At 54.3% G+C, this 27,321-nt stretch overlaps 7 protein-coding genes across 7 annotated transcripts; 4 read left to right on the top strand and 3 right to left on the bottom strand.

Annotated features, from left to right (window-relative positions):
* Positions 1-141: 141 nt before the first annotated feature.
* Positions 142-1,795, top strand: PG997_015254 (coatomer subunit delta; the record flags this gene model as incomplete). The annotated part of the gene is made up of 3 exons (XM_066819568.1): positions 142-585; positions 638-1,642; positions 1,706-1,795. Coding segments are annotated over 3 exons (1,539 nt in total), but the record flags the coding sequence as incomplete, so codon positions are not given.
* Positions 1,796-2,339: 544 nt separating this feature from the next.
* On the top strand, positions 2,340-5,090 carry PG997_015255 (anaphase-promoting complex component cut20 apc4; the record flags this gene model as incomplete). Its single annotated transcript, XM_066819569.1, has 7 exons — positions 2,340-2,592; positions 2,682-3,006; positions 3,055-3,655; positions 3,711-4,418; positions 4,485-4,542; positions 4,600-4,749; positions 4,813-5,090. Coding segments are annotated over 7 exons (2,373 nt in total), but the record flags the coding sequence as incomplete, so codon positions are not given.
* A 534-nt stretch (positions 5,091-5,624) lies between these two features.
* PG997_015256 (2-succinylbenzoate-CoA ligase) lies at positions 5,625-7,630 on the top strand (the record flags this gene model as incomplete). Its single annotated transcript, XM_066819570.1, has 4 exons — positions 5,625-6,164; positions 6,197-6,471; positions 6,636-7,254; positions 7,328-7,630. 4 exons carry the CDS (start codon positions 5,625-5,627, stop codon positions 7,628-7,630), a joined length of 1,737 nt encoding a protein of 578 aa, XP_066660455.1.
* A 1,565-nt stretch (positions 7,631-9,195) lies between these two features.
* Positions 9,196-10,490, bottom strand: PG997_015257 (uncharacterized protein; the record flags this gene model as incomplete). The annotated part of the gene is made up of 3 exons (XM_066819571.1): positions 9,196-9,212; positions 9,615-9,939; positions 10,242-10,490. The coding sequence occupies 3 exons, from the start codon at positions 10,488-10,490 to the stop codon at positions 9,196-9,198; spliced, it is 591 nt and encodes a 196-aa protein (XP_066660456.1).
* A 1,807-nt stretch (positions 10,491-12,297) lies between these two features.
* Positions 12,298-14,151, bottom strand: PG997_015258 (amino acid permease/ SLC12A domain-containing protein; the record flags this gene model as incomplete). Its single annotated transcript, XM_066819572.1, has 4 exons — positions 12,298-12,918; positions 12,974-13,384; positions 13,447-13,597; positions 13,664-14,151. 4 exons carry the CDS (start codon positions 14,149-14,151, stop codon positions 12,298-12,300), a joined length of 1,671 nt encoding a protein of 556 aa, XP_066660457.1.
* Positions 14,152-20,050: 5,899 nt separating this feature from the next.
* PG997_015259 (uncharacterized protein) lies at positions 20,051-22,657 on the top strand (the record flags this gene model as incomplete). The annotated part of the gene is made up of 2 exons (XM_066819573.1): positions 20,051-21,526; positions 21,719-22,657. 2 exons carry the CDS (start codon positions 20,051-20,053, stop codon positions 22,655-22,657), a joined length of 2,415 nt encoding a protein of 804 aa, XP_066660458.1.
* A 2,306-nt stretch (positions 22,658-24,963) lies between these two features.
* Positions 24,964-26,770, bottom strand: PG997_015260 (RNA recognition motif containing protein; the record flags this gene model as incomplete). Its single annotated transcript, XM_066819574.1, has 7 exons — positions 24,964-25,148; positions 25,195-25,205; positions 25,253-25,506; positions 25,559-26,149; positions 26,264-26,428; positions 26,536-26,545; positions 26,706-26,770. 7 exons carry the CDS (start codon positions 26,768-26,770, stop codon positions 24,964-24,966), a joined length of 1,281 nt encoding a protein of 426 aa, XP_066660459.1.
* Positions 26,771-27,321: the final 551 nt, after the last annotated feature.

The raw sequence follows: 27,321 nt of genomic DNA on the forward strand, positions 1-27,321 counted from the left end.
ACAGCCGCTGTTGGCGCAACTCCCTTTCGCAGAGTCGTATCTATCGCCTTGTTCCATTCAGCACACATACATACAAGATGGTAGGCGACATGTCGAGAGTGTATCTGGCTATTGCCAAACTGCTTACACGCCGCCCTTTAGGTTGTCCTCGCCGCATCCATCTGCACCCGAGGGGGTAAGGCTGTCCTCTCCAGACAGTTCCGCGAAATGCCCCGATCACGAATCGAGGCTCTTCTTGCGTCCTTCCCCAAGCTGGCCGATTCGAGCACCCAGCATACCACCGTGGAGCAGGACAATGTCCGCTTCGTCTACCAGCCCCTGGACGAGCTGTACATGGTTCTCATCACCAACCGCCAATCCAACATCCTGCAGGACATCGACTCGCTTCATCTCTTCGCCCAGGTGGTCACCAGCACATGCAAGAGCTTGGATGAGCGCGAAATCCTCCGAAATGCCTACGAACTGCTCAGTGCTTTCGACGAGTTGGTTACCCTGGGTTACCGGGAGAACTTGACCATCAGCCAGATCAAGACTTTCCTCGAGATGGAGTCCCACGAAGAGCGCATTCAGGAGATCATTGCCAGGGTATGTCTGAGAATAGCAGGGCTGTTGGAAGAGGTGCTAACGGCAAATACAGAACAAGGAATTGGAAGCTACGGAAGAGCGCAAGCGCAAGGCGAAGCAGCTCGAGATGCAGCGCAAGGATGCCGCACGAAGTGGCCGCGCCGGTGTCCCGCGAACCCCTGTTTACCCTACGTACACGCCGCCTGCCCGCCCCTCGCAAGATACATACGATAGCTACGAAGCCGAGAAGAACAAGGCCGCCCACAAGCCCACTTTGATGAAGGGCAAGGGAATGCAATTGGGCAAGAAGTCCAAGACCACCGACATGTTCGAACGTGTACGAGGCGATATGGGCTCGGAAGTGGACGATTCACCCCTGGTCCCTGTTGCTGCGCCGACACCTGCCGCCGAGCCCGCCGCCCAGCGAATGTCTTCTACCCTCGATCGGGACGCCATCCACATTACTATCAACGAGTCCATATCGGCGAAGCTGTCAAGGGAGGGTGCTGTGAACTCGCTCGCTGTCAGCGGAGACCTGACGTTGCGCATCTCTGACCCAAGCCTGACCAAGGTCAAACTTGATCTTTCGGCCCACGCCTCCCACGGTGCGCAGTTCCGTACCCACCCTAATGTCGACAAGGGTGCTTTCAACAGTTCCAAGGTCATCCAGATGAGCAACATTGCGCGCGGCTTCCCCGTCAACAACGCTGTCGGTGTGCTGAGGTGGAGAGCCTCCCCGAAGGCAGACGATGACACTGCTGTGCCGATTCAGTTCACTGTCTGGGTCAACAAGGGTTCCGATGGCAACTACGGCCTGACCGTGGAGTACGAGCTGACTGGAGGAGAGGAGCTGAAGGATGTCAGCGTAGTGATCCCCTATGCCACCAGCGAGCCTTCAGTTTCTAGTTTCGATGCAACCTACGAGGTTTCGGGAGATAGCTTAGAATGGTCGATTGGCACAGTGACGGCGGATGAGCCGAGCGGCTCGTTTGAGTTTGAGGCCCAGGCGGACGACGAGAACGAGTTCTTCCCGATGCAAGTGCGGTTCTCCAAGACAACGCCATATATCGACGTTGACGTAAGTACCCCAGATTCTTCCACTATATTTTCTTGAAACATTGCTAACAGGCATCTTAACTAGGTCTCGTCGGTGTCGCTGGTTGAAATGAACGAAGAGGTTACCTTCTCCAAGGACATCAAGTCCACGGCAGACTCTTACCTGGTCGAGTAAGGAGACCTCGAAGGAGACGACGGAGTTTAGTACTTAGGTTTCACAGCGAAAAGTAAAGTGGTTAAAGGGCTATGGAGGCTAGCAAACAAGTCTATAGAGCATCGCGCCTTTGATGCAAAAACGCAATAGTTGATCTTACGCGATTTACTCGTATTATGCCTAAAGCAAACGCTACGAAATGGGTACAGAAGATATCGGGATTGTACGTCGGGTGACTACTGGATGTATTGCCCAAAAACGATAAACCAAAAGAATTGTAGTATGTATATCTTTTTGCATAATTACAGGAAGTAAATGAAATATTCTGTTGGTCTGCGTGCAAGCAAGGCAAGGAACTCCAGCTGCTGTGTGGAATTTGAAGCAAGTATCGGAACTAACGAGCAACACTGTGGTTCCAAAAGTGCAAGAACACCTCCCACCTCCCAAAAGAATCGCGTCGAGGCGCGTTAAGTGATTCTTTCGCGCTCTCTTAATACTTCGCAGCACCATGTTCCAGAGCAATCATAAAGTCTGAGCCACCCATCACCCGCTTGAGTATGAACAGACCCCGCGATACGGCGGTTTGAATCAAGCTCCAATCATGGCCGAGCCTATCCAGCTGGGGCTCATGAGCCACACTGTGCTGGACCCCAAGATACACGATGGCATGCTCACCTACAATCCCACCATCGAGCTCTTCGCCGGTGCGGCGGGCTCCAAAACGCTGCAGATCTGGCGGTCGAATGGCCAGCTCGTCGTGAAGAGCAGCCAGCGCGGCGAGAAAGAGTCGGTGCAGGCCTTGTGCTGGAAGCCCAATGGTAAGTAAAGCTTTGACTTGACCCTCCGTGTTCGTCGCATGTCGTCCACCTTCCTTCCTCCTATACTAATGCTAACCAACACACACTAGGCCAGTTTCTTGCTGTCGGATGGAGTGATGGTTGCGTCAGGCTCTTGGGTCTCGAGAACAACAAGGCCATCCACCAGATCCCGGTGTGCGAGACTGGCAGCAACCGGGCCATCACCTATATCGGCTGGGCGCAGAATCGCACCGGTAGACGGGCATCGCCCCAGCCTACCGAATCGGTGACTGCCGCCTTGCAGGACTTGTCACTCGACGGTACTGACGATAGCGACCGTAAGGATGTCATGGACTTGCCGCGGGAGCTGACGTTTCTTGAAATCGAAACGGCGCTTCCTAAAATCAGTCCTCTGCCCGCATCGGGTGGCTCTGGGTAAGCCAGGTCTATTTACCAGGCACATGCGATGAGAACTAATTAAAGGTGTATAGCGATGACATGTATGTTTTCACCACCAGAGCTTCTCTGGAGTTCCTGTTCCGCCCCCCTCTCGTCAGGGAGCAGTGACGAGGTCGACGTTATGATTGTCGGAACCACTGACGGACACGTTCACCTGAGCATATACGACTCTTTCGTCATCGGAACGTTCCAGTTTAAGATACCAGGCCTGTCTAGTGATGATGGCGCCCTGAAGCTGTCCGCACACGCCTCCCATCCGGACCTCTCGACGCACTCACTCGTGTTCGAGTCGGCAACAGACGGCGGGCCCAATGTTCTATACGTAGTCCCTTGGGACTTGACGTTCATATATTCCTCCCCCGAGAACCTTTCCTTGCTGGCCTTCAAAACAACAACTCTACAAAAGCTACTCAGATACGTCAAGCAGGTCCAGATGCGCATGTTATACGAGTGGCAAGCCACCCGAGAATTGCCAAGCAAATTTCTGAACAGTATCAACGAAACACTCAAAGAGGCCGGAAACTATGGGGACATGGATATCGGACAGGCCATGTACCACTCGGTCTTGACAGGACACACCTTCCCGGAAGTGAAGGAATGGCTACTTGACCAGCTAGCGGAACGCGTAAGACTTCACCCCCTACTTCGCAATGGCGTGTCGCTCTGCTTACATACAACAGGGTCACAAACGGTGGGATAAGGCGGTTGTTTCCGGACTAGAAGGACTCCGGAGCCTTGTCCATGAGAACTTTCTGCCGTCGCTAGAACGGATTGCCCTCATATTAAGCCGTTTGCTGGGCATCGCGCGATTCCACGACTCCAAGGACGACATCGGTTTCACTGCGGCACAGGTCACCAAGGTTATGGATATTGTGTCGTGCCTGATGCTTGTAGGAAACAAGATCCTCTTATTGGTGATGGAAGAGCTGGAACTCTTCCATTCCTTCTCTACATGGCTCCGGTTCGAGATCGACCGGCTGGCTTCATCGACTATATCCGAGGAGCTGTCCGAAAAGGAAGCGACCATGGAGCACGGCAAGATATTGACGTACATCCAACAGTATATGAAGACCACCCCTCTGAGAGCGTATCTGAGTAGCGTCTCACCGAAAGATTCGGGGACGGACCGCCAACAAGCTGAGGACGGGTCGTCCGTGCTGGAGATGCTCGACAAGCAGATCAGATCCCAAGAGCTTGGCCAACCTGAAGGCGGGGTTCTCCCCCAGGTCGAGTTCCTCGTCGATTACCTGGTGGACAAAGCGAGCGCGGTGTTTAATGGTATTGCCGAGGCTGAGAGGCGCAGCGTACGTTTCGGCCAGCCCACGAGGATTGAGCTGGAAAACGGCGTGTCGAAGCTCGATGTCAGCATGTCCATTACTGAGCACGAGGTAAGTATTTCTCTTCTCGCCTGCGCAATGCCGCCTTCTCTTCTCCATTCATTAACTCCATTCAAGAACACCATCAACAGCTCGACTTTCACCGCTGTTTTGCAGGATGGACAGCCCGGCAACGGTAAGACCCCTCCGCGGTATTATCTGGATCACCCCACCCACTAACTTTGGCCAACAGTCCATATATACCGGACCGAGGTCAGTGTCGTGAATGGAATCAGCGGAGCCACCAGGACATCATTCTCGTGCTTGTCGCTTGGAGAAGCGACGATTATTGACATCAAGTTCCTTCACGGGGACTCCTTGCTTGCGCTGATATCCGTCAATGGTGAGTAATACTTCAACGGTTCTTCTATCCCGGTATTTCATCGCTAACGCAAAACAACAAAAGACGAAATTCGAATCATTCGGATTCCTCACCAGTCTGCCGAACTTGGGTATACCGACTACGTTGCGGGGCAACCGACCGTCCCGCATGTACTCAGCACCGAGCAAGTGACCAGCGTGTTCCCGAACATGATCGTCCCGGCCGATGAAGGGTGGGATCCTGTTCAGATGGAAATCAGAGGCGCAAGCAAGCAGAGAGGCCATCTGCCGGCACGGGTGTGCCTCCTGGGCGAAGAGATGCAGCATTATCGTGTCTTTGGTCTGCCTGAGAAGTTTGTGTAGGTAGATGATGACAACAGCCCGCCCGTTGGAGCAATGAAGGGGGTTGGTGGACTGGAGTGCGGGAGATAGGATCTGCTGTACATCCCTTGCCGGTTCCAGCTAGTGTGCTGGGGAATTAAGTCACTGGGGTCCCAGTTTACCCCGGACCATTTTTTTTGGTAGGCTTTCCCCCGCATACTTCCCTAGTTCCCCTAAGCCGAAGCCTGTCCGGACTCAGGTCCCGCCCCCCAATGACATAGCGAATTCTTGGGGTAACGCTTTCCGACCGTTTCTCCCCAATTGCCGAGTGATGCCCTTTTAGCAACGGCTTAACTTCCCCTTTATTTTATCTGAACTATTCAATAAGTGCTGCCCAAGTATCAACATAGTATTTGACCGTCTCGTCCTATGATTGTAGACGAATAACTCATCGAGACGTGTCTAATACGACTGGTACCTGGACTGAGGATATATAACACAGTGGTCGCACAGTAATCACCACCGGAGAACCCCCGCCTCCAAAGCCGAAGTGAGAAAAAAGCCGAGGTCATCATCATGTCCGGAGCAACTTCGCGCCTCAAGAGCCTCCTTGGGCAGTTGGGAGGTTCCCAGAAACCGCCAACACCACCGGCATCTCCAGCCCCAGCTCAAGCCCCAGCTGCGGCTGATACTGCTGTTGACAATGAGTACACTCACAACCACCACCTCCACCAGCTCACGCCCACCTTCTTCCTGGAGCGCGCGGCCTCCATCGAGCCCGACGCGACGGCCATCTACCACGTCACCGCCAACAACCGGGTCCTGCGCCGCTCGTACATGGAGTTCGCCGACCGCGCCCGGGGCCTGGCCTACTACCTGCAGAAGCGCGGCCACCGGCGCGTCGGCGTCCTCGCGACTAACACGCCGGCCTTCCTGGAGAGCATCTACGGCGTCGCGGCCGCAGGCGGCATCATCGTTCCCGTCAACTACCGGTTGAAGCCCGCGGACATCACGTACATTTTCGACTTTGCCGAGGTCGACGCCATTATCGTGGATCAGGAGTACGTCGCGCTGCTCGACGAGTTCCGGGCGGGGCACGCGGACGTCCCGTTGATTGTGGATGCGGACACGGACGCGATGGAGGGGAGCTGGGCGGGGAGTTCGATGAGGCCGTCCTCGAGGGGCTGAAGCACGATGTCGCGACGGGGGCCAGGGGGTGGGCGGGGCTGTATTCGCAGCGGTGCGCGGGCGGGGATGAGGATGCGACGATTGCGATCCCGTTTACGTCGGGGACGACGTCGAGGCCGAAGGGGGTCGTGATGACGCATAGGGGTGCGTATTTGGCCAGTTTGGCGAATATTATTGAGTCCGGGCTCAATTATAACGGGACTGGGCGGTGCAGATATCTTTGGACGCTTCCCATGTAAGTGGTTTTGTGGCCGATTCACCAGGGCACGGAAGAAAAGAAGATGGATATGCTGACGCAAAGACAGGTTCCATGCCATGGGTTGGACTTTCCCGTAAGTTTTATCATCCTTTCCGAGCGAAACTTGAGAGACGACAGCATACTAACACGGCTCTTATTAGTTGGTCGGTAACTGCCGTGAGAGGAACTCACTACTGCCTGCGCAAGATCGACTACCCCCTGATCTGGAAGCTCCTGAAAGAGGAGAAGATCACGCACTTCAACGCGGCCCCGACCGTCAACACGCTCCTGTGCGCATCCCCGGAAGCCGAGAAGCTGCCCGAGCCGGTCAAAGTGACGGTGGCCGCCAGCCCGCCGACGGCGCACCTGTTCGAGCAGATGACCGACCTCAACCTGCAGCCCGTGCACGTGTACGGCATGACGGAGACCTACGGGCCCATCACCAAGGGCTACCCGATGCCCGCGTGGGACGCGCTGCCGCTGCCCGAGAAGTACGCCAAGATGGCGCGCCAGGGCCACGGGTTCGTCACGAGCTTGCCCATCCGCGTCGTCAAGACGGACCAGCCGGATGAGAATGTGCTGGTCGATGTCGCCAAGGACGGCAAGGAGATTGGCGAGATTGTGTTTTTCGGCAATATTTGCGCAAAGGGCTACTATAAGGACCCCGAGGCTACGCGGAAGCTGTTCCTGGGAGGGGGCTGCACTCGGGCGACCTCGCGGTCTGGCATCCGGATGGGAGCGCGCAGATCCAGGATCGGGCTAAGGATATCATCATCAGCGGTAAGTCCCACCTACAGCCCCTAAAGTCACGTTTCGTGGTCATGTACTAACACCCGCGCAACTAGGCGGCGAGAACATCTCCTCCGTGGCCCTGGAGAGCATGCTGGTCCAGCACCCGGACGTGCTCGAGGCCGGTGTCGTGGCGGTGCCGGACTCGCACTGGGGCGAGCGGCCCAAGGCCTACATCACGGTGAAGGAGAACCGACAGATAGAGGGGCAGGACCTCATCGACTGGGCCAAGAGCCAGAGCGCGATCAGCAAGTTCATGGTGCCCCGCGAGGTCGAGGTCGTAAGGGAGCTGCCCAAGACGAGTACGGGGAAGATTCAGAAGAATGTTTTGAGGGAGTGGTCGAAGAAGGGACAGCATCGGACGTAGAGGGAGAGAGAATCTGCATAGAGATGGCGTCACTGGTTTCTGTGTTGGTCTTTTGATGTATGCTGAGTTATAGCGAGTTGTAGAATGATGCCGCCATGTTGAATTGATGATCCATTTCCACCACATGAACGAAACAAACCCGCTCCAAAGAACAACAATACCATGTATGAAAGGGGAAGGAAGGGACGGATCAAGAGACGGCCTGCAGCGGGCCCGAATCTTACGAATGTTCATACACCTCCTTGGGTGCGGTTTGGCAAAGTAGGGATATGGCCCTCCCGCGTTTTCACTCGTTCAGAATATCAACATGTCATAACGACCCGTCCTATCTCTTTTGGAAACCCGGCGTTGATGGCCGCTTTATAGCTTTTACACTTCAAGGAAAGTCCCATCGACTCATAATCGTACCATCGGTCTCGTCGCTTGAACCAAGCAGCGGTTTCAAGACACTTAAACAACATCCCCGTTGACCCCGCCCGCGGCGCTCGTGACTTGCAGGTCTTGTCGCTTGGCCCATTAGGCAATCAGCAGGAATCTTTGTGTGTGTGATCATAGTGTGTGTGATCATAGTGTGTGTTCATACCTACTATTACACACCATACACCATCAGTCCATTAGAACAGGGAAACCCTACTACTTGCCAATTGCTCGGGCTTGTGTTCTTGGTGGGCTTAATGAGGCCGCCTCTAGCAAAGCGGTTGCAATGATTGTACTTTCATGACAAGGACATCCCGTACATGGACTCCCATCCCATTGAGAGTTACCCGGCCGGCCCATCACGCCGGGCCCGCATTCACCAGGAGCACCAAGGTTGACGGGTACCAGCCAGTGGCTCCGTGGATAGCACCGAACCTCCCCACGCCGGCCGTCGATCTTGAAACGAGAACTCGTATATACATATCGGTACATAGCAGTTACATACATCGCCATCAACGAGACTACTAGCATTGCAACTGGGACTGGAAAAAAGGGGGCCTGAACTTGGAACCCGACACCGATCGCCGCTGCCAGCGTCCTTTGTCGATCCCCTTAGGGATTTGGGGCTTACAGTCAGCATGTGCGACATTCCCATGACGTCGGTCCCTTTCTGTACGTGCCCAGACAGACGCTCCCTGTCCCACCTAAATCGTGCACTGCATGCAGCTCGATGCCCGGTACGCGGCTCGGCGCATGGCTTGACACAGGCGTGGCCCCTCCCGTGACCCCGCCGGATCTGCTGCGACAAGAAGCTAAAAAATGGCTACGTGTCTGTCGTGACGCGTGGGGAGAGCATTACCGGGGGGTTCTCGCAGAGTACGACACCACAAACAAGGTGGATTCATGTTCCAGCGTCTACATACGGGAGAGCTCGCCGACGGGTCCAGACTGCTTCAATGGGGTCCTATTTCTATATTGAGCGCATCTGGCGCATCTTCGGCGGCCTAACGCAGAGAGGATGGAGGAAGGGTCCTTTTCCGGGGTTGTTATATAGCACGAATGCTGACCGACGACCAGGGAAAAGATAGCCAGGCTTGGTTGCAAAGGTGGATGGATGAGGTAAGATGGCATTCCCTCAGTCTGTATTTCTATTTCTTCTTGGAGTCTAGTAGAAAGCAGTAGTAGAGTTGAATTGATTATAATACCACTTTTTGTCTATTATACCATGATATATGATCGGCAACCCGCTTGTCTCGCAAGACACAAACAATCACGATCGCACGTCGGTCTATCTATCTTCGTCGTTGAACAGCACGTCGGCGCTGCTTTAGCATATGCGTAAAGAGATACGGTCCAGCTGCCGGGGAAAATACGTCAGTCAGTCAGCTTATCATATCAGTCAGGGGTAGGGATATGCGGTGTGGGGGAATGGATGGTTTCGCGTGCCAACGATTTCCGGATCCGGAAATGCTAAGCACAGATAGACAAGGACAAGAAAAAGGAGGAGCCCGCGGCACTTATGTGTGTCTGTCACGTATGCCATGTCTGGATGCAATGCAAAACTTACCAGGCAGATAGGTCAGCAACCCGAGGAACAGATACCCCCGATAGACGGGCCCGACGTCCGCGGCCCCCTGCGCGAGGGCGAGGTAGACCAGCCAGGCCTCGCTGACGAGGCCGGCAGGGTACAGCACCAGGAACGCGTTGTAGCGCAGCCACTTGATCCAGCCAAAGGGCTCGCCCCGGAGCAGCTGCCCGACGAAGAAGGCATACCGAATCATCTCCGAGCCGCCCCAGGCCAGGACGCACCCCAGGAAACCCGTCTGGCCCCCTGCCTTATCGCCGTCGGCGCCCAGGAACAGGTCCGGGAACCGCGCCATGACGGTCCATACCTAGATAAGATCGCGGAGCCGTTAGAATTAAGTGAGACTTTTAGAGTTTCTTGGGTGTTCTTGGGTCGCCCCTAGTGGTCAGGTGTAGAGCCAACGAGACATGGATACATGATAAGATGTACATATTGTCAGGTCTGTCCCGAGGTAGGACAGGCCTAGGCCTAAGACATGTATGCATGCACGCCGGCAAAGACAGAGGGATATGCACCAGACATGAACAAGAAGGAAAAAGAACAGAAAAGACCAATAACTCACCACCAGATTCTTCCCCCCCAATCTGCAGCGCCGTCGTCGCCGCCGACGCGCCCACGAGCCCCAGCGCCGCGTGTGCGACCTCGAGGAACGCGAGCGTCTGCGTGAATGCCAAAAAGGGGGAACGGCAGCTGCCGGTACAGGCTCCCGGCCGCCGGCTCGTCATACTCGTCCGTGTCGGGGCCGAGCGCCAGGAACGAGACGGTGCGGAGCGTGATCAGGGTCCACAGCAGGAACGAGACGGCATTGTAGGTGATGAGGTAGATCCATTTTTTCGTCGTCGCGTTGATGAGCGCCATGCTTTCTTTCCTTTTCCTTTTCTTTTTCTTCTGGCTTGTCCCCGGCCGATTGGTCGGGCGGACTGCGGCAACGAAAACGAAAAAAATGAATGGATGACCCGAGTCGGGGTTGCGTGCGCTGTTACTCTCTTTGGGCTTATCTTGCCGCTTGCTTGCTTCCCGTTTCTGGCCGTTTATAGCCTGTGATTGCTCCAAATCCAGCCAGCTGCAGCTTTCAGCCAGCAGGGCGAAATGCGGGCGCGGCACGCGGAAGCGGTCTCCTTATCTCCCCGTCCGTCCTCAGCCCCAGGCGGCGCGCGGCACAGCTGCAACACACCAGGGGATGCAACTAGGTATGTAACGTACTTAAGTGCGAACCGTGGTAGCACACGGTGCAGCAGTACTGGTGGCAGGCGGTAAGTGGTATCGTCCCGCCCCCAAGGAAAGCAAGCCAAGGCAATAGATAAGAAACAATGCGCGCAGCAGCAGTACCCGGTCGGGTACGTAACTAATATTTTGCGGGGGAAGGCAAGATAGAGGGGGAGGGGGAGGGGGGTGTTTGGGGTTTTGGTTCCCGTAGATTAGGTGCGGAGTGGATGGACGGTATATCTGATAGTGATCGATCCCGATATGTAGTAGTAGTATAGATAGTGATAGTGTAGAGGTAGTAATAGATAGATGGAGCAGATAGGAGGAGTATGCGTATCAAGCCAGCCAGCCAACCCCCAAGCGCAAGGCGGTGGTTGAGTGAGTTGAGGCGTAGTAAGTCCGAGTATGGTTAGAGTAAGCGGCTGTGTCTGCTCTGCTCTGCCTGTCCGCCTGCTCTGTTCTGTTTTCTGACTTTCGGCGGTGCAGACCCCGTCCGTCAGGTGATCCAAGAAAAGGACTTGCTTCGACTCCTCCAGGAATAGGTAAACGTTAATGTACGCAGTAGCCAAGAGGGGCCGCCGGTCCTTGCAGGTACAGTAGTATTCGCAAGAGAAACTCTGGACTGACACTGGCACTGACTTGCGTATGCACTAAAAACCAAGGCCGTGGTTGCGTCACGGATCGACTTTCTCCAGGATTTCGATATATTTGGATTTGGAGAAATGCCCACATGGGGGTTTTTGGGCCAACTTTCCAGGCAGCCAAGCCTTCAAATCTCAAACACACGAGAAATGGAGAAAAAGCGGTCAAGTCAGGCAAATTGCCCGACTACTTGCTCTCGTCGCAGCCAGGCCAAGGTGTCAAGGGGGAAACACGGATGGATTGGATCCCTGAGCATCCCCACAAGCTGGCAATCTCCATGAACCACATGCCGCCATGGGCCCCATGCTGACCTTCGCGGAGGAATAAGGGTCGCCGGCGATGCCAGCAACGAACGGTTCACGGGAAATGCGGGATTATCGGCACGTACAACGGTCTGGTAGCTGCAGTTTAGCAACGGGCAAAAAGCCTTCGATCCATTCCCCTTGAATTGGTGATTGGTGCACGAAAACTTAAGACACTCACATCTCGTCGACTTCTTCTTCAACGGGATCAGGATGTAGTTCATCCTGTCCTTGGCCAGCTGGTATGGGTTCCTAATCGGAAAACCGGCGCATTAGGCCTCACAGAGAGATATAGTTCCACGGAAAGTTCGAAGGAGGATGCGAGTAAAGAGGTCACTGAGAAGGCCCCGTAGAGTTGGCACAATAATAAGTGTCTTTTTGATATAAAATTCAGGCTAACGACAAATAAATCCATTGCTGCGTCAAGCCTCTTCTGGAAGAGAGCGCAAACAGGGTATCTTCGATCCAAAAACGCCATCGTCACGCATTTCTCACGTTCACTTGTAAATTCGATTTTAAACCTTGCTGGGTTCCCTCACGTTGCGTCGGAGTCCGAACATTTGCAGCACCTCGGTCCAGAATCCCACGGGAGCGTGGGTGAAGGACGCCTCGTAAATGTCAATGAGGGGCCGGTCCCAGACCAGGTCGGCCTCCATGGGCTTGACGAACTTGGTGCGCTTGAGGAGCTTCCAGAAGCAGAACATGACAGGCGCCAGGATCACCATGGTGTAGTTTATGAAGAAGTCCTGCGTGTTCCAGGGCGAAAGGCTGGCGTAACCGTAGCAAAGGAGCACACATGTCTCAAAGACGAGTGCAATGTAGGCGCTGTAAGGCTGGAACCAGCCAGTGTACGGGAAAGACTGGCGGTCCACACCTTGAGCCATGCAAGCACGGTAGAAGAAGATGTAGGTGACACACATCACGATGAAGTTGATGATACCACCAGCGGTGATCAGGGTTACCAGCCATGTCAGGACCTTGCCGCTACCGCTGCCAAGAGACAGGAACGACAGAATGGGGAAGCACATGGTAACAGCGAAGCACCAGATCGGGACACCGTTCTTGAGAGTCTTTTGGAGGACCTTGGGCGCGCGACCCTCAAGAGCAAGACCGTAGAGACTGCGTGTGGCGGCATACTATTGGGAAGTCAGCAAACTAACAACCGAGCACGTGGGGGTAAAATTAACTTACTGTATAAGTGTTGCCGGCAGAGAAGATGCTGGTGAGCATAAGGGCGTTGGTAACGTCGGGAAGAATACTGATTCCGAGGTTGTTCATGGCGATGACATAGGGCGAGGCAGCAGCCGTGCCGGCGCCTTCTCCGCTGCCGTCGTAGAGATCAGCGAGGGCCTTGGCGTTGTAGGGAACAACAATGCCGACGCAGAGAGCTCCCATGATGAAGAAAAGACCAAAGCGGTAGTAGACGGTCTTGAAAGCGGTCTTAATGTAGACACTCGGTCGCTTGGCCTCGGCAGAAACCATAGAGATGTATTCGGGTCCGACGATGGTGAACGAGGCGCTCCAAAGCGCAGCCAGGAATCCTTCCCAGCGGCCTGTATTGCCGGTAGAACGGTACTCTTTGAATGGGCCGGGGTCGCTCCACTGTGATAGAGGGTCAGCAATGTTCAGCAAAAGTACCACCCGGGGAAATCATAATTACTTACGTGGCGGAATCCGTAGGCGTCGTGTTTCGGGTTGCCACCGCACATGGTGACGAGGGTGAAGCAGAAGAGCATAATGATGAGAATGAGTTTGCCTCCGGAAAGCCAGAACTCCGCCTCGCCATAGACTCGGACGGCGACCATGTTGAGAATACTGGAAATGCCGTGTTAGTAACCCGGTGCGCCGGAGGGGTGGAACTAGTGACCGGTGGAGACTTACGCATAAAGTACGATACAAGCACAGCAAACGGCGACGGTAGGGATATCGTCTCGCCAGAAGGACAGCACAATGTTCAGGGCAGTGATCTCAAAGGGAATCAGGAGGGCCTCGTAGAGGAAGAAGTTCCAGCCGGCCATGAAGCCGAAGGCCTCGTCGACCCACTTGCCGGCCATTCGAATGAAGCCTCCGCTGACAGGCATGTAGGTGGACATCTCGGCCATGCAGTTGTTGACGAGGCCGAGCATGCAGCTGTAGAGGAGGTAGGCGAGGAAGAGACTGGCCGGGCCGCCCTGGTAGAGACCTTGACCGATGCTGACAAAGAGGGCAGTGCCGATAGAGCCGCCAACGGCGATCAATTGGATTTGACGGTTGTTGAGCCGGCGAGCCAGGCCGTCGGAGTTCTCGACGACATGGCCGGTAGCAACGTCGTCGGAGTTCCGTATGCTGCCGGCCTCCTTGGATTCGGACTTGTGAGAAGAGGGAGCCATCTTTAGAACATGTACCGAGTCGGGTGAGAGACAGTTGGCAGTCGAGATGGGATGGGTGAGAAGAGTGAAAGAGGAAAGGTTTCAGGACGGGGAAACTGACACGGGAATGGAGGGCGTACTTATGCAGATTCAGAAATTCCAAGATTCACCTACGTATGCTTCCTAGCCTGCTTTTGCCCGAGCAAGAAGAGCAAGAGAGAGGGCCGGACGGCACCACTCTGGGATAGCGACTGTCTTGCAATGCGCACCGCAGGCCTCTGGGTCTTGTCGATTGTCTGCGTTACGTCCCTCTTCTCGCCCTCAGGCGTCGCGCGGGCGAGGGGATTGGTCAATGAAGGGAAGAGTGGATAGACAGGGGACAAGGCAGGAAGTCGCAGGGATGGTGGGCGTTGTATTTTCCTCTGGCAGCTAGTATCCGTTGCCATGGGGGGCTCGAGGGGGTACCGCTGCATGTAGATAGAATGTACGGTACATACGTGCAGTAGGCCGTAGCCAGAGAAGAGGGTACTGCCGAGGGGGGTCCGACTGGGACCACTGACCAGAATGGGAGTGCACAACCTATCAGAGCAGGCCAGAGCAGGCCAGCGGCCGAGCCTATGATCAGATTGCTACGAGAGGCTGATCAGAAGCTGACTGCGCTTGTCGCGTTATCTAGTGTGGGTGGGAAGAAAAACCACACCCCTCGACCCTCGAACGAGCCTAGCGAGCGAACATGGGCAGTCGTTTTCGACACCCATGCCATGTTAACTGATAAAAAAATATATCCCATTTTACTTTGCCCAGCAGAACGCGACCCTGGTCGGATCCTGGTCGCCATCCTGGCTTACCCCACGCTGGAACGTGCAGCTACTGGAAGATGCCCTGTTGTAGTAAGCGTGGCTGGCCGTGGCCCATGTCTCCCCGTTCCCAGTGTTCCAATTGTTTTAGTCTGGGTTGCTTTTGTACCAGGGGGTAGTTCCTGCAGTGGTCACTGTGTGGTGCAGCCGATAGATCCTCATCGTACGTACGTATCAAAGCGTACATAGATAGGGCGTAGTGGTGGTCAGTCGGTGGTAGCAGCTGGAGCGGGCGGGCAGGCCAAAAGAAAGTGGAAGAGGCTACAGGTACAAGTACATACAGGGCTAACTAATGTGCGTTCGGCCGCGGGCAATGAAGGAAGAATGGCAGTCGGTATCAACCTTATGCGACTGAGGCAGCCCAGCCTCAGACTCTCCTAGTGACGCCAACATGCCTAATAACCTTCTAGCTGACAGTTGCTGGCATTTACTGCCATCAAGCTAAGGCCCAATTGACGGATTCTGCTAGACTCCCTAGTCCCTAGAAGCTGCACCGTCGCCGATTCCTGTATTCTTTCCTTCCTTCGTCCCTGTCGGTCTGGGGAAGATTCCTGGGCTAAGTCCAAACCAAGACACCAGGCGGTTTCCACCCCCCAGAGAGATGACGTAGGTACCAGTCGGCGCAATCCACCTTTTATTTTGGTACGAGCATGTTCACGTTCACATACAGACCCTTGCTTCCCTCCCCACCCAGATTTTCCGACGCACAAAGATTTGGCCCTTGGCCCCGGCGCCGACGCTAGCGAGTCTTGCAGTCTTGGACGCTCAACCCTGGAAGGGTCTGATTTTAAATGTCGCAATTGGCATGCCTCCCTTGCGACCCAACCGGCCTCTGATTGGGCCAGCGCCCAAGCCCGTTCTTACCGAACCATCTTGGCGAAGGCAATTGCTCAGCTCTTAGAGGCCAAACGCTGTCGGCGTGGCAGTTACCTACTCCAGAGAGGGCAGAGGATGAAAAATCGTGCAATGTCAGAGCATGCTTCCGACGCTGCTGGCGTTGCACCATGCGGAACCGAACTGCGGACTCGCCGAGCCAGAGCAAATGCCCGAACGCCCGTCGACTGAATGGCTGGCAGATCCTCTGTGTGTGCCGTGTGGAGAAGGCTGTTGATCAAGCTCGTTAATCTTTTTTTCCCACTTCAGCTATTTGCAGTAGTAGACACCTAATCCAAAACCGTTCTCAATCACGTGTGGTTCGAGTAAATCAAAGCAGCAATTGGCCAATAGCAAAAGGAAACATCTGAAAATGGGGGGTAAAAATCGTATGCATGTATGTAATGGAAATGGCAGCAAACAAGGGTTTATTTTTTGGAATTCAGGCAACGATACATTGAGCCCATCTAATAAAATTTTGAGGCCGAAACACCAAGTTAGCGACCTCCGTCATCCATGAGCCCACACTGAGCCCTTCTGACCGCATTGCCGACAAGGAACATGTATGTATGTTAGCCGTAGCAGCGTCTCGGTGAATCCCAATCTGCCAATAATGCCAGCCCAGCCAGGCCCAAAGCAGTGTGTGAAGATGAGGGGTTTTTGCGTGCACAGCCCAAGGCCCCAAGCACCAAGCGCCAGAAGCCCAGAGATGCAGGCTACGCTGAGTACCGCCGAGAACTCAGGTGGCTGACCACACAAATTACTACTACGCTACCAAGTAGGTCGATGTAGCTTAACCACAACATGGAACAGCCCGGTGCCCAAACCGTCCTCCTCAGAAGTCTAGGAAGTCCAGCAAGTAAAACGTCTAGCTGCCATCTTAATCGCCACAAGCCACGGCTGTCCGCATGTGGTATGTACATACGTGCTAGTCATTCGAATCAGGCAGTTGACAACTAAATTGATTAATTACCTGTTTTCGTTTTTTAAATGCGACTGCCGGTGGGCTGATCGATGGCTCTCCTGTCGGGTAATACAGGTTGCGATGCCAACTGACCGACCGGCCCGCACCTTGCCAGGAAGATCCAATGTCAACTAATGTATGTACATGACCGCAACACTTCCCAGCACTCCCATGACTTCCGACAATTGTACGATCCATGATCAATGGCGGACAAACAGTACCAAGAAATAACGTAATGATATAATTGAGACCTTGGTTTGTATGACTAGCCGGACGGCCCAAGGGGGCCAGTGACTAGGGGAAAAGTCGCAGCGGTCCAATGAGACGAGCGGCTCAGTTGGGTGATCAATGCTAATCAGTCGGGAGATGAGGCCACAAGTGGGCCAGGATGAAGGATTTTACGGCCCCACCACCGAGTCGGAGGACCCGCTTTGCCCCGTTCCTCTGATCACCGCCACGGTCCGGCTGGGTCAAAAACGAGTAGGTGCATGGCACTAAGCGCTAGAGGTTTCTGCCCAGCTTAGCTAGCCCCCTCCATTGTGTGACGTCTGAGTCCACGGGTGAGTCGATGCCGAGCAACCGAGTTTAACCGCTGCCCATCGCGGTTTCTGCCCTCGATCACCTGGCCCTTTTCCCGCCCGTCTCCCTCGTCATCCTGCAGCAGCAGTGCAGCAAGCTGCCAAAACCTGGTCGTGCACGTGAGTTGGCAAATGGGAACGCGCCCGCCAAACCTGCAGGCTGCCCATACTGTTTGGATCCGGATACATGAAACCTGGCTGTAGCATGGTGACATTAATTTACAAAATAAGAACCCGTCCCCCTTTTTTTTTCTGTTTACTTGAGTGGGACGACGGTAGCATTCATGATTGTTTCTGTACTCGATCACAGATCGGCTCACGAGCTCTGAAATGATGCGCGGCTCGCCAAATGCACTACTACAACATGGGCTGCCAACCGAGCTGACAAATGCGCATCACACATTGGGAAAACGTCGGCTGGCGAGCTCATTTCCCAACAGAACCCATCGTTATTCTCGTTGCCACGCATACGACGGCGCTACTTCGTTCTAGGTCTATTGAACACTGGACTCTGCTCTCTCTCTCTCTCTCTCTCTCGACTGGCGGTGGCCAACAAAACAAACAGAATCAATGAGGTCACGCCCATCGACAGACGTAGGCATACTTGCGATGCGCTCGGAAGCCGCACTGCTTTTGGCTGGGCAAAGGCGTACCCGTATCCAGAGGCCAATGTAGGTACGCGCAGGTTGTGAAGTTGAGCCGCAGTGGCTTGAACCTATTTGTGGTCGTCCTGAGTCGTGAGTAATCAGAATACTCACAAGCGCTGGCTAATCGACATCACATGGTGACCGTTTTCCAGTACCGCCGAGGAGACGGGATGCTCACAGCCCCTGGAGGCCGCGGCGACAGAGAAACGCGGCTGCGTGGCAAAGCAAGGGGCCAGGACAGTACGGTTTAATTCTCCTTTCTGGCCAGGGGTTTCCCCGAGAAGCTTCAATGTACGCGCTCATGGCTGCGCGCTCTGCTACGGCTCTACAGTACGTGGAATGAAGTCTTCAATTAGATTTCCCAGGGGCTTGGAAAACCCCGAGCAAGGTTTCCAGCGAAAATGCCTGGCTGAAAAAAGCGTATCTGCGCCAAAGGCGGACGGGCTTTGGACGACGCTCAATCTAACCGGCTGCGTTGGAAAAAGGGAAAGTGGGATGGGATTGGACTCATCAATTGGAGGCCCCCGTCGTTGGTTTGACCGCTGATCGTCGCCCAGCTAAGCAGGAAACTTAGAGTTCGGGCATGCGTGGGCAATGCTTTCGAGTTAGAATCAGGCAGATCAGTGACTCGAGTGACCGGTATAATTTCGCGACAAGTTACCACAAAACAATAAGACTGGGCAATTCTGTGGTGCTGGCTGGAAAACTCCAGCGTCTGTCCATATGACGACATTTGGGAAAGAAGTGGTCGAGGTGCCCTCTGATTGAATACTACGTTAGTGGTGCTTGGAACGTTAGAAGGCCATGGCATCTGATCGCACCCAAACGGGAGTCACCCCTCGGCTGTACAATACGATACTGCGACAATACATGTGTACAGACCTCGAGACAGCGATGGATCAGGTTAAAGCAATTGATCGCAGATATTCATTCGGAGACCAGACCGAAGGGAGGAGGATACGGCATATTGGTGCGGGCGAGGCGTGCCCACTGCGGAATAGCACAAATAGCACCGGCTAATTCTGGTGCTTACCACACCTAATGCAATGGATTGTGTCCATTCTTTTGCCTACTGCCTACAGTTGACGTACTGTACTTGCCATTCTTGTCCAGTGATCCAGCCTCCGCCGCTAGAAGGTAGCGAGGCGACAAGCGACACGGAAACCGGTTCGCGGGCGGATTTTAAAAATCGATGTAAAAAGTCGATATTGACTATCGAAAGTCGATCCTCTCTGTGCCTGGAGGGCCGCCCGCACATACACTAACTAATACTTAGGTAAGAGGTAAGGCAGGCGGCCAGGCGGCAAGGCGGCAGGGCCGGGCAAGGTAAGGCAGGTAGGAGGGGAACCGAATCAGCGGTAGCATGCACGCACCACGCACAACAATCGCTGGGTGGCTTGCAGCAGCCTTGAGCCTTGAGCCTTCCAAGAGCCTCGAGCCTTAAGCCACACCACACCCGACCTTATCTTATCGTAGCCCATCATCCGTTCACCCCCCTCCCCACATCTTGAACCTCCAGCTTGCCAGCTTTGGCCGGGCCAGTTGCGTAGGAACAATTGGCTTCAGAGCTCTCCACGTCAACAGAGGCCGACAGTCGTCTTGTTGAGGTTCGTCAGTCAAACTCCAACCTCAAGCTGCCCTTGCGCTGCCGCTCCCAACCATCTCCGCGAACCTTCTTTTGCCCCATCAGTGCCCAACTGGTTTCTTCTTTTTTGCATCATTAAAACAAGGCTTCTCAAGTTGGGAGAAGTTAGTTTCTTACCTCTCTACCCGACATCTTGGATTCGAGTTCCAGCTTGTCACCCGTACTCCACCTTCGTCTCCAAGCGGCGTTGCTGGCTTGACCTAACCCGCTTGCTTGCTGACTGACGCCAAAAACAACAACGCCCGACCCGACGCATGAGTCCTCACTCTTCGTCTTCACCATCGCGTCCAACGCACTCTGCACCCCCGAACCCTCGTCGCGCCTCGCCGTGGATATGCTAGAATATTCAGCCCATCATGTCTCAGGTTCAGGAAAAGATGTCTCTCGAAGACTGGCTGGACGATCTATGCGTCCGCTTCATAATAAACCTCCCGCAGGAAGACCTGCAGTCTGTCGCCCGCATCTGCTTTCAGGTTGAGGAGGCACACTGGTTCTACGAAGATTTCATTCGACCGCTTGACCCGACCTTGCCGAACATGTCGCTGCGCACCTTCTGCCTCCGCATGTTCCAGCACTGCCCTCTGTTCGCCTCCTTCAGCGAGGACAGCTATATGCAGGCATTTGATGAATTTGTGCTATACAAGACGCGAGTGCCGGTGCGCGGCGCCATCATGATGAATTCCGCCATGGACAGCACCGTGCTGGTCCGAGGTTGGAAGAGCAACGCTAACTGGAGTTTTCCGCGGGGCAAGATCAACAAGGACGAGGACGACCTCGACTGCGCCATCCGTGAGGTGTTCGAAGAGACGGGCTTCGATGTTCGTGCCGCCGGTCTCGTTCCCGAAGACAACAATGTCAAGTACATCGAGATCACTATGCGTGATCAACACATGCGTCTTTACGTCTTCCGGGACGTGCCCATGGACACAGTATTCGAGCCCAAAACTAGAAAAGAGATTGGGAAAATCCAATGGTACAAGCTGCAGGATCTACCGGCTTTTAGGAAAAAGAAGGGTGCTGGCCGCGGTGAGGGCAATGCCGCGGAAGCTGCCATGAACGCTAATAAGTTCTACATGGTTGCGCCTTTCTTGGTTCCCTTGAAGAAATGGGTAGTACAGCAGAAGAAGCGCGATGCCCACAAAGCTGCAAGACAAACGGGACACCAACATCCCGTCCCTATACAAGAGGAGGATCTTCTCACCGAGGACGATCAGCACCTCGAGATCGATGAGATCTCGCCCCCTATACCCACGCCCGGATACCAGCAAGGTTCAGAATCGAACGGTGCCGATGCTAGCAATCCATACATGCCGTCGGGTGTCAGCTCTGCGACGAATGTGAATGCTGGAGCTGCTTTGATGTCCATCTTGCAATCCAAAGCGCCGTCCGCGGGCCAGAACGGCCATACCAACTCCTCAGCTTCGGCTCACCCGTATCCTCATACTCCGCATGATCAGGTCTTCACCGAAGCAACTCGACCCCGCACACCACCGCATAATCACCCAACGCAACGACTGTCCTACCCACAGGGCCAGCCACCTTATTTTGGTGTCAGCCCGCAGCAGTTGCAGCAACAGCAGCAATCCAACCGAGCCTATCAGCAGCACCAGATGGCTCGGCCTCAGGTTCATATATCGACGGGCTACAATGGGCAACCAGAACTCATCGTCTCACCCCGTCAAATCTCGAATCGGCAGCCTCCGCAACTCATGCATCCACAGCCCCAGCCTCCCCAGGTTCAGCAATCCGTACTCATTCGAGGGATGGCGCCAACGCCGGCAATGCAGGAGCAGATGCCCGCTCCCGGGCCACCGCAAGGCTACCGCTCCAATGTTGGTCAACATCAGCAACAAGAGCAGCAGCAGCAGCAGCAGTATCTCCAACAACAACAACAGCAACGACAATATCAGCAGCAGCAGCAGCAACATCTGCAACAGCGACAATATCAACAGCAGCAGCAGCAAGAGCAGCAACACCTGCAGCAGCGCCAGCAGCAACAAGAGCATCACTTGCATCAACAACAGAATCAGCAATATCAGCAGTATCAGCATCAAAGCCCTCTTGGTGCGCAAGGAACACCTCTGCCAAGACAAGGCCTTGAGCCAACTGCACACTCGATGAGTCTGCTGGGTGTGTTCAAGGGTACCACACCACAGCCAGATATCAAGCAGCAAGCCGCACCGCCCCCAAACCCTCTGCAGTCTCAGCCCTACCCTCAGAACATCAATATTGGATCAGCCAGCCCTCGGTTCACACCATCAACCAGTTCGCATCCCGTTGGATCCTTCAACAAGCACCAGTCAAGCCTTCTGGATATGTTCAAGCAGACAGATACGACAAAGAAGCTGGCGGGTGGCGAGACTATGCCGCAGGGCCGATCGCCTCTTGGCCTTGCTGCTGTTGCTGTGGCGGCGGCGGTGCCCGCCATTGAACAGTCTGTGTCCCCAGCTACCGCAGTAAGGCAAAGTCTGGAACATAATGCGCAGTCTCAGGTGTCTAACCCAGAACTGAATCTTCCGTTCGGAGCTCTTGCTATTGCATCAAGAAACAAGCCAGTGTCTTCATTCCAGCACTCGCCCCAACCCCAGCAGTCAACGCCAACCCGGTCTGTGGCGTATCCATATGGGACCAGTCTGGACTCGAGCGCCTCCAACCTCGCCATGTCTCTGGGGGCGCCTTCGGCGGCGGCGCTGCCCGTACCTAGCGGGATGCTCAAGACCCGCCCCGAGGCAACTCCGGAGCAGAAGAGCAGCCTGCTCTCGCTCTTTGGAAAAGGAAAGGAGCCGGCTTCTATGAGTGAGAACATGCGACCCAGATCTCGCGTTGCTTCCATTGCTTCCGGCGCTGGTGACAGCGCATCGCTCGGCAGTAGGCGTGGCAGCCAAACGCCTTTGACACCTGCAGACAGGGACTTTTTGATGGGATTCTTGAAGGATGCGTCTAGGAATCACGCAAAACGCTAGGCGAGCGGTACCTAAGGGGACCATCTAATATTGGCTATCTAGTCTGAGGTGACAGACAGGGCTGGCTGTCCCGGGTCCCGGGTCCGGCGGGAGGCGAGAAGGGGGTACGGGGGGACAGACCCAATGGTTTTTCATAGTCGTATAATGAGCATGCATCTGGGCGGTCGTGTGGAGTCATAGCGCATGGAATACCCTTAGTTTTTTTAGCATCAGGTCAAATACTATATGTTGGTTTATGGCGATATTACGGGCTGAGACATGCTGTTCTTGTCTAGATGATTTGTATTCGAAGTAATTTGCTGTGATAGAAGAAGTTTGTCTTGGGTACCGCAATGTTCGTAGAAGCTAATTCAACGAGACTAGCCTCTGGGAGCGGGCGCTCTTTGGGGTATCCAGGGTCATGGTATGTGTTTTATCTCGAGGGATGACGCTTTCCTCAGATGGGTAGTACAGACCAGGCTGTATTGTATGTATGTCTCGTTGCACAAGAGCTAGTTCAAGCCACCGCACGGCAACGTATTCCGAGCAGACCGGTCTGCAAGGAGGGCATTATCAGGTATGTACCTGCTCATATGTGCTTGGCTATGTACCTAGTATGGGACTCGACAATCGCTTGGCGTGCGCCGCAGAGGAAGAAGCACGGTAGGTGTTGTTCCGTATCTACATATATGCATCACTTACACCAACACGCAGTGGGTGGGGTTATTGGTGGTGGTGAATGGTGGTTGCACTGATGGTTTCTTCGTTGGGTTGCGTAACACAAGTCATGGTAAGTAAGGCTCTATCCTCGTGCGTAGGACCGATACGGCGTGTGGGTGGGTGGGTGGATGTACGACCTAAGAGCGTCAGCGTCAGCATCAGCGCGGGGAAGGGCTGGAATGTGAGTAGGGAGTGAGATGCGGGATGCGGGATGCCGTGCCGTAGCTATCGCGACTGACCGACGCCCAGGTGAGCGGGATGCGATGTGTGATCTGAGAGTCAGTGTAGGTAGTAAATCGCATTGCCATTCCTGGCTAGATGGACAGACACCATGGCCAGAGGGGAAGTTGTTGCCCCCGGTAGAGCAGAAGCCACACTCTTTTCTTCCACCCATGACTTCGTTCGACTGCTTTTTTTTTCAATGAGAAGTATACTCCAGGTAAAGTACTTACTCCCATTAACAATATACATCACCTCGTACATATTCAAGGATCCATGTATGTCTCTCTATTCCTTTGTCTCTCGAATGACATCGACCCAACCCAGCCCATCCAGCCTCGATGCGCCCAGTCACGCACGCGACCGCCCCTTCTGCACCTCCCTCGAACCACGTCACATCGGATCACGTACACCCTCTTTACGAAGAGTGAGATATGATGACGGGGAGAGTTCGTTACACCGTCCACACCTTACCCGGGCCGAGGACAGTTACTATGTCATATAGCTGATAGATAAAGATAGGCTGATGTTGTTCCCTTCGTTTGCTCACAAGCATGCATGCCTGCATGAGAAGGATTCCGGACCCGAATCCTTCCTCTTCCTAACCTGGTCTTCCTCGTCGTTTCCGATTGGCTGTAAATGTATCGTGTACCTAGTCTCATGCACCGACGAGTTTCCCAAAAGGGCAGCTCGATATCGATGTTTGTATGTTTGCTTCCCTTGCTTCAAGTTTGTCGCCATCTCCCTGCTAGACGGTTAAGCGCTTTTTGCCGACGAACTACCCCAGTATCACCTCTAGTGTACCGTATGGCCGGGTCAAGGAAACAGAGGCAAAAGGAGAAACCAGCTCGTTTTTGAAACATCCAGAAAGAACCAACCCTCTGCTGTTCATCTGTTCCTTCATGGGAGAAACCTACATGCAACAGCCGGATGTTGATTTTCTGCAGCGATCACAACATCAGGTGAGCCACAATGAGAACAAGAATGTATTGCCATCTTAGTAAGACTGAAACGAGTCGTGTGGTTTCGTAATACACAAAGCTGCAAAAGACACACTTGTTACCACCTCTTCTTCACATGTGCAATTTTTTTCCCACCTCGTCCCCCTGAGCGACCGCCCTGACAACTTCCTGACATCAAGTCAAGCATGTCGGTGTTGTAACAATCTTAACAATGTTGGGTATCCATATTAAACCATCCTCGACTCCTCGACGCCGCCCCCTTCATTGAATAAAAAAAAGTAGCCACAGGCCATACGAGACACACGGACCGTCTCCCGCAATGGCTCTACCTTGTCGGGACGGGTCCAATGCTGTATGGCCGCGCAGTAGTCGTACAAATAATGGAACGAGGATGCCCTAATTCCCGGTCGAGTGCCAACCACGGCCTTAAGCCGTCACCCCTACAGTGGTGGATGCAGGAAACTCAGATGAGGTGTCGAACTTATCATCGCTCTCATCATCTTCGTCATCCAGCCGTAACGTAGCAAAGCGGTTGATGCTCACGGCAGGCTTTTTGGGCGAGGGGATGCGCTGGGGCTTGGGAGGCGGCGGCTTCTGCTCTACCCTCAGGGCTGCGCGCACTCATCCAAATCCCAGTCAATCTTGGACCCCTTGTACTTGCTACCCATCTGGTTAATACAGCCACGCAGTATGGACGGGAACTCAGGGCACTTACGCGCGACTCATCATGCAGGTTCTAGCGAACATAGCGTTATGAACGGAATTGGTCTTGATGTGGCAACTGCCCCCAAGAAACTCGATCTTGATCACTACCAGGTTGTGGATGTGTTCAAGATCATCTCGAATGCTGTCCTCAGTGTGATTAGGGTCGACGCGTCGGATGACCATGTTACGGGTCGCGCCCTGGACGATCTTGTGCGCGACATGGCCAGCAAGATGAAAGTGTCGTTCAGCCCACTTGATGAATACCTATAGCTGCGTTTAGCCAGTCGCGTTGCCAGAAAAGACCAACTTGACCTACCCGCTTGTGCTTGATGTACAGATCATAACGCCTCGAGTGATCGTAGAAGCGTACAGCATCTTCCTCGCGCAAGAATGAAACCATGGCCATGTGCTCGTGTGATCTGATATAAATCTCTAGAACCTGGCCACCGCGCACGGCTTTGGTGATGTCCTCGTGCTTCGTGTCCTCGGGCAGTCCAGCCAGAACAACGGTCCTCTTGCACATCCGGGCGTATTGAGGACGTTGGACCTCGACGTTCTGGTTGAATTGCCCAAATGTCTGATGATGAGTTGTCTCGGGGGTCAGCCCTTCGCCAGAGTAAGAGGCCGAGAAGTCGTCGGCAGGGTCCGCGTCGGCCCATGCCTGCTGGTTGCCAAAGGACCTGCCGCCGTACCCGCCATGATAGCCACCGTTGCCAAAGCCGTTACCGTCACCGTTGCCGTTGTGCGATGTGTGAGGCCGTCCATCCGATTTGTTGTGGGAGGTATAATACGACCTCTTGGACTGGTTGAGCACGACCCCGCCGTCATCATTGTTCTCTTGCTCCAATTTCGTCAAACCACGAGTGCCGGCATCAGGGAGCGGGGTTTCCACGTCCTGGCTCAACACCTTCACGCAAGCATTAGTTCGGTGTTGGGTTTTAGAAGTTTGTAGAATGACTCGAAAGTGTACATCATGGGGCCAACTCTAGGGTTGCAGCAGGTGTGGAGAGTGCAGACTTACAGCAATAGTCGATTCCGTGACGCCTCCATTGATCAGGTTTTGTCGAAGACGAGAAAACTTGTGGGCAATGGAGAGCAGTGTTTCATACTCGATATTCGGGACAATGGTGAAGTCTTCAGCTTGAGACGCACTGCCATTTGCGGTGACGGCGAAGTCATTGGTGTTCTACGTAGATGGTTGGATTAGAGGAGGTGTTTCATCAGAGGACTAGCAGATCGATCGACCCGAATCGTATCGTATCGTTCTCGTCTGGCGCTGGGGGAGAAACATACAACGTTGGCCCTATACTACGAGTCAGCCTCTGCGGGTAAAAGTTTCAGTTCACTGTGCCCGCAGGCGAAGGGGGAAAGCTTTACGATGAGACATGGAGGGGAGGGTTGCTAGGGTCTAGTTTTGGGGCTGCTTCAAGCTCTCTGTTCAGTTTGCGGAGGGCTGAACTTACCTGCGGAGCAGAGTCTCAAAATAAGTGCGCTCAATGGTAACGGTACCTGACGTAGCCGCCGTCATCTTGAGCTACGGGAAAACGTCGTCGAGGGATCAAGCCGCAATTGACTTGATCGCTCTCGAGTGCAAAGACGACTGGACAAAGATGGAGAAGGAATGGGGGTGATGGAAAGGGAGAACAGAATAGAGGATCGAAAAAAGAGATCAACCCTAAAAGATTGATCGACTCCCTCGTTTCGTCTCGTGCGACGCCTCCCCTTCTTGCCCATGCAGGAAAGAATTGAGGCCAAAAAAAGGAACAACCAATGGCAGTGTGACAGATCGTTTGGACCTGCCAATCGCCTCGTTCGTTTGGACCCTGGGGCGGCAACGGCACCTGCTTTCGTGCCTTCAAACAGCGGCAGCTTCTGGCTTCAGGCTTCAGGCTTCAAGCTTCGAACTTCAAGCGGCAGCCACTTCACTGGAAACCTAGCAGCGCAATTGCGGTTGGTGGTGTCACTCACTGTCAGTGGTGCGCGTGGTTGCGTGTTAGTGGTGGTGGTGGCTGCGGTGCAGTTGCGGGGTGGGGCCTTTGGCTCGCAAGCTCGCTGTCTGGCAGATAAGGTTGGCGCTGA

This window comes from Apiospora hydei, assembly GCF_038363865.1.
Source record: "Apiospora hydei strain CBS 114990 chromosome Unknown utg000011l_segment0_segment0, whole genome shotgun sequence".
Lineage (NCBI taxonomy): Eukaryota > Fungi > Ascomycota > Sordariomycetes > Amphisphaeriales > Apiosporaceae > Apiospora > Apiospora hydei.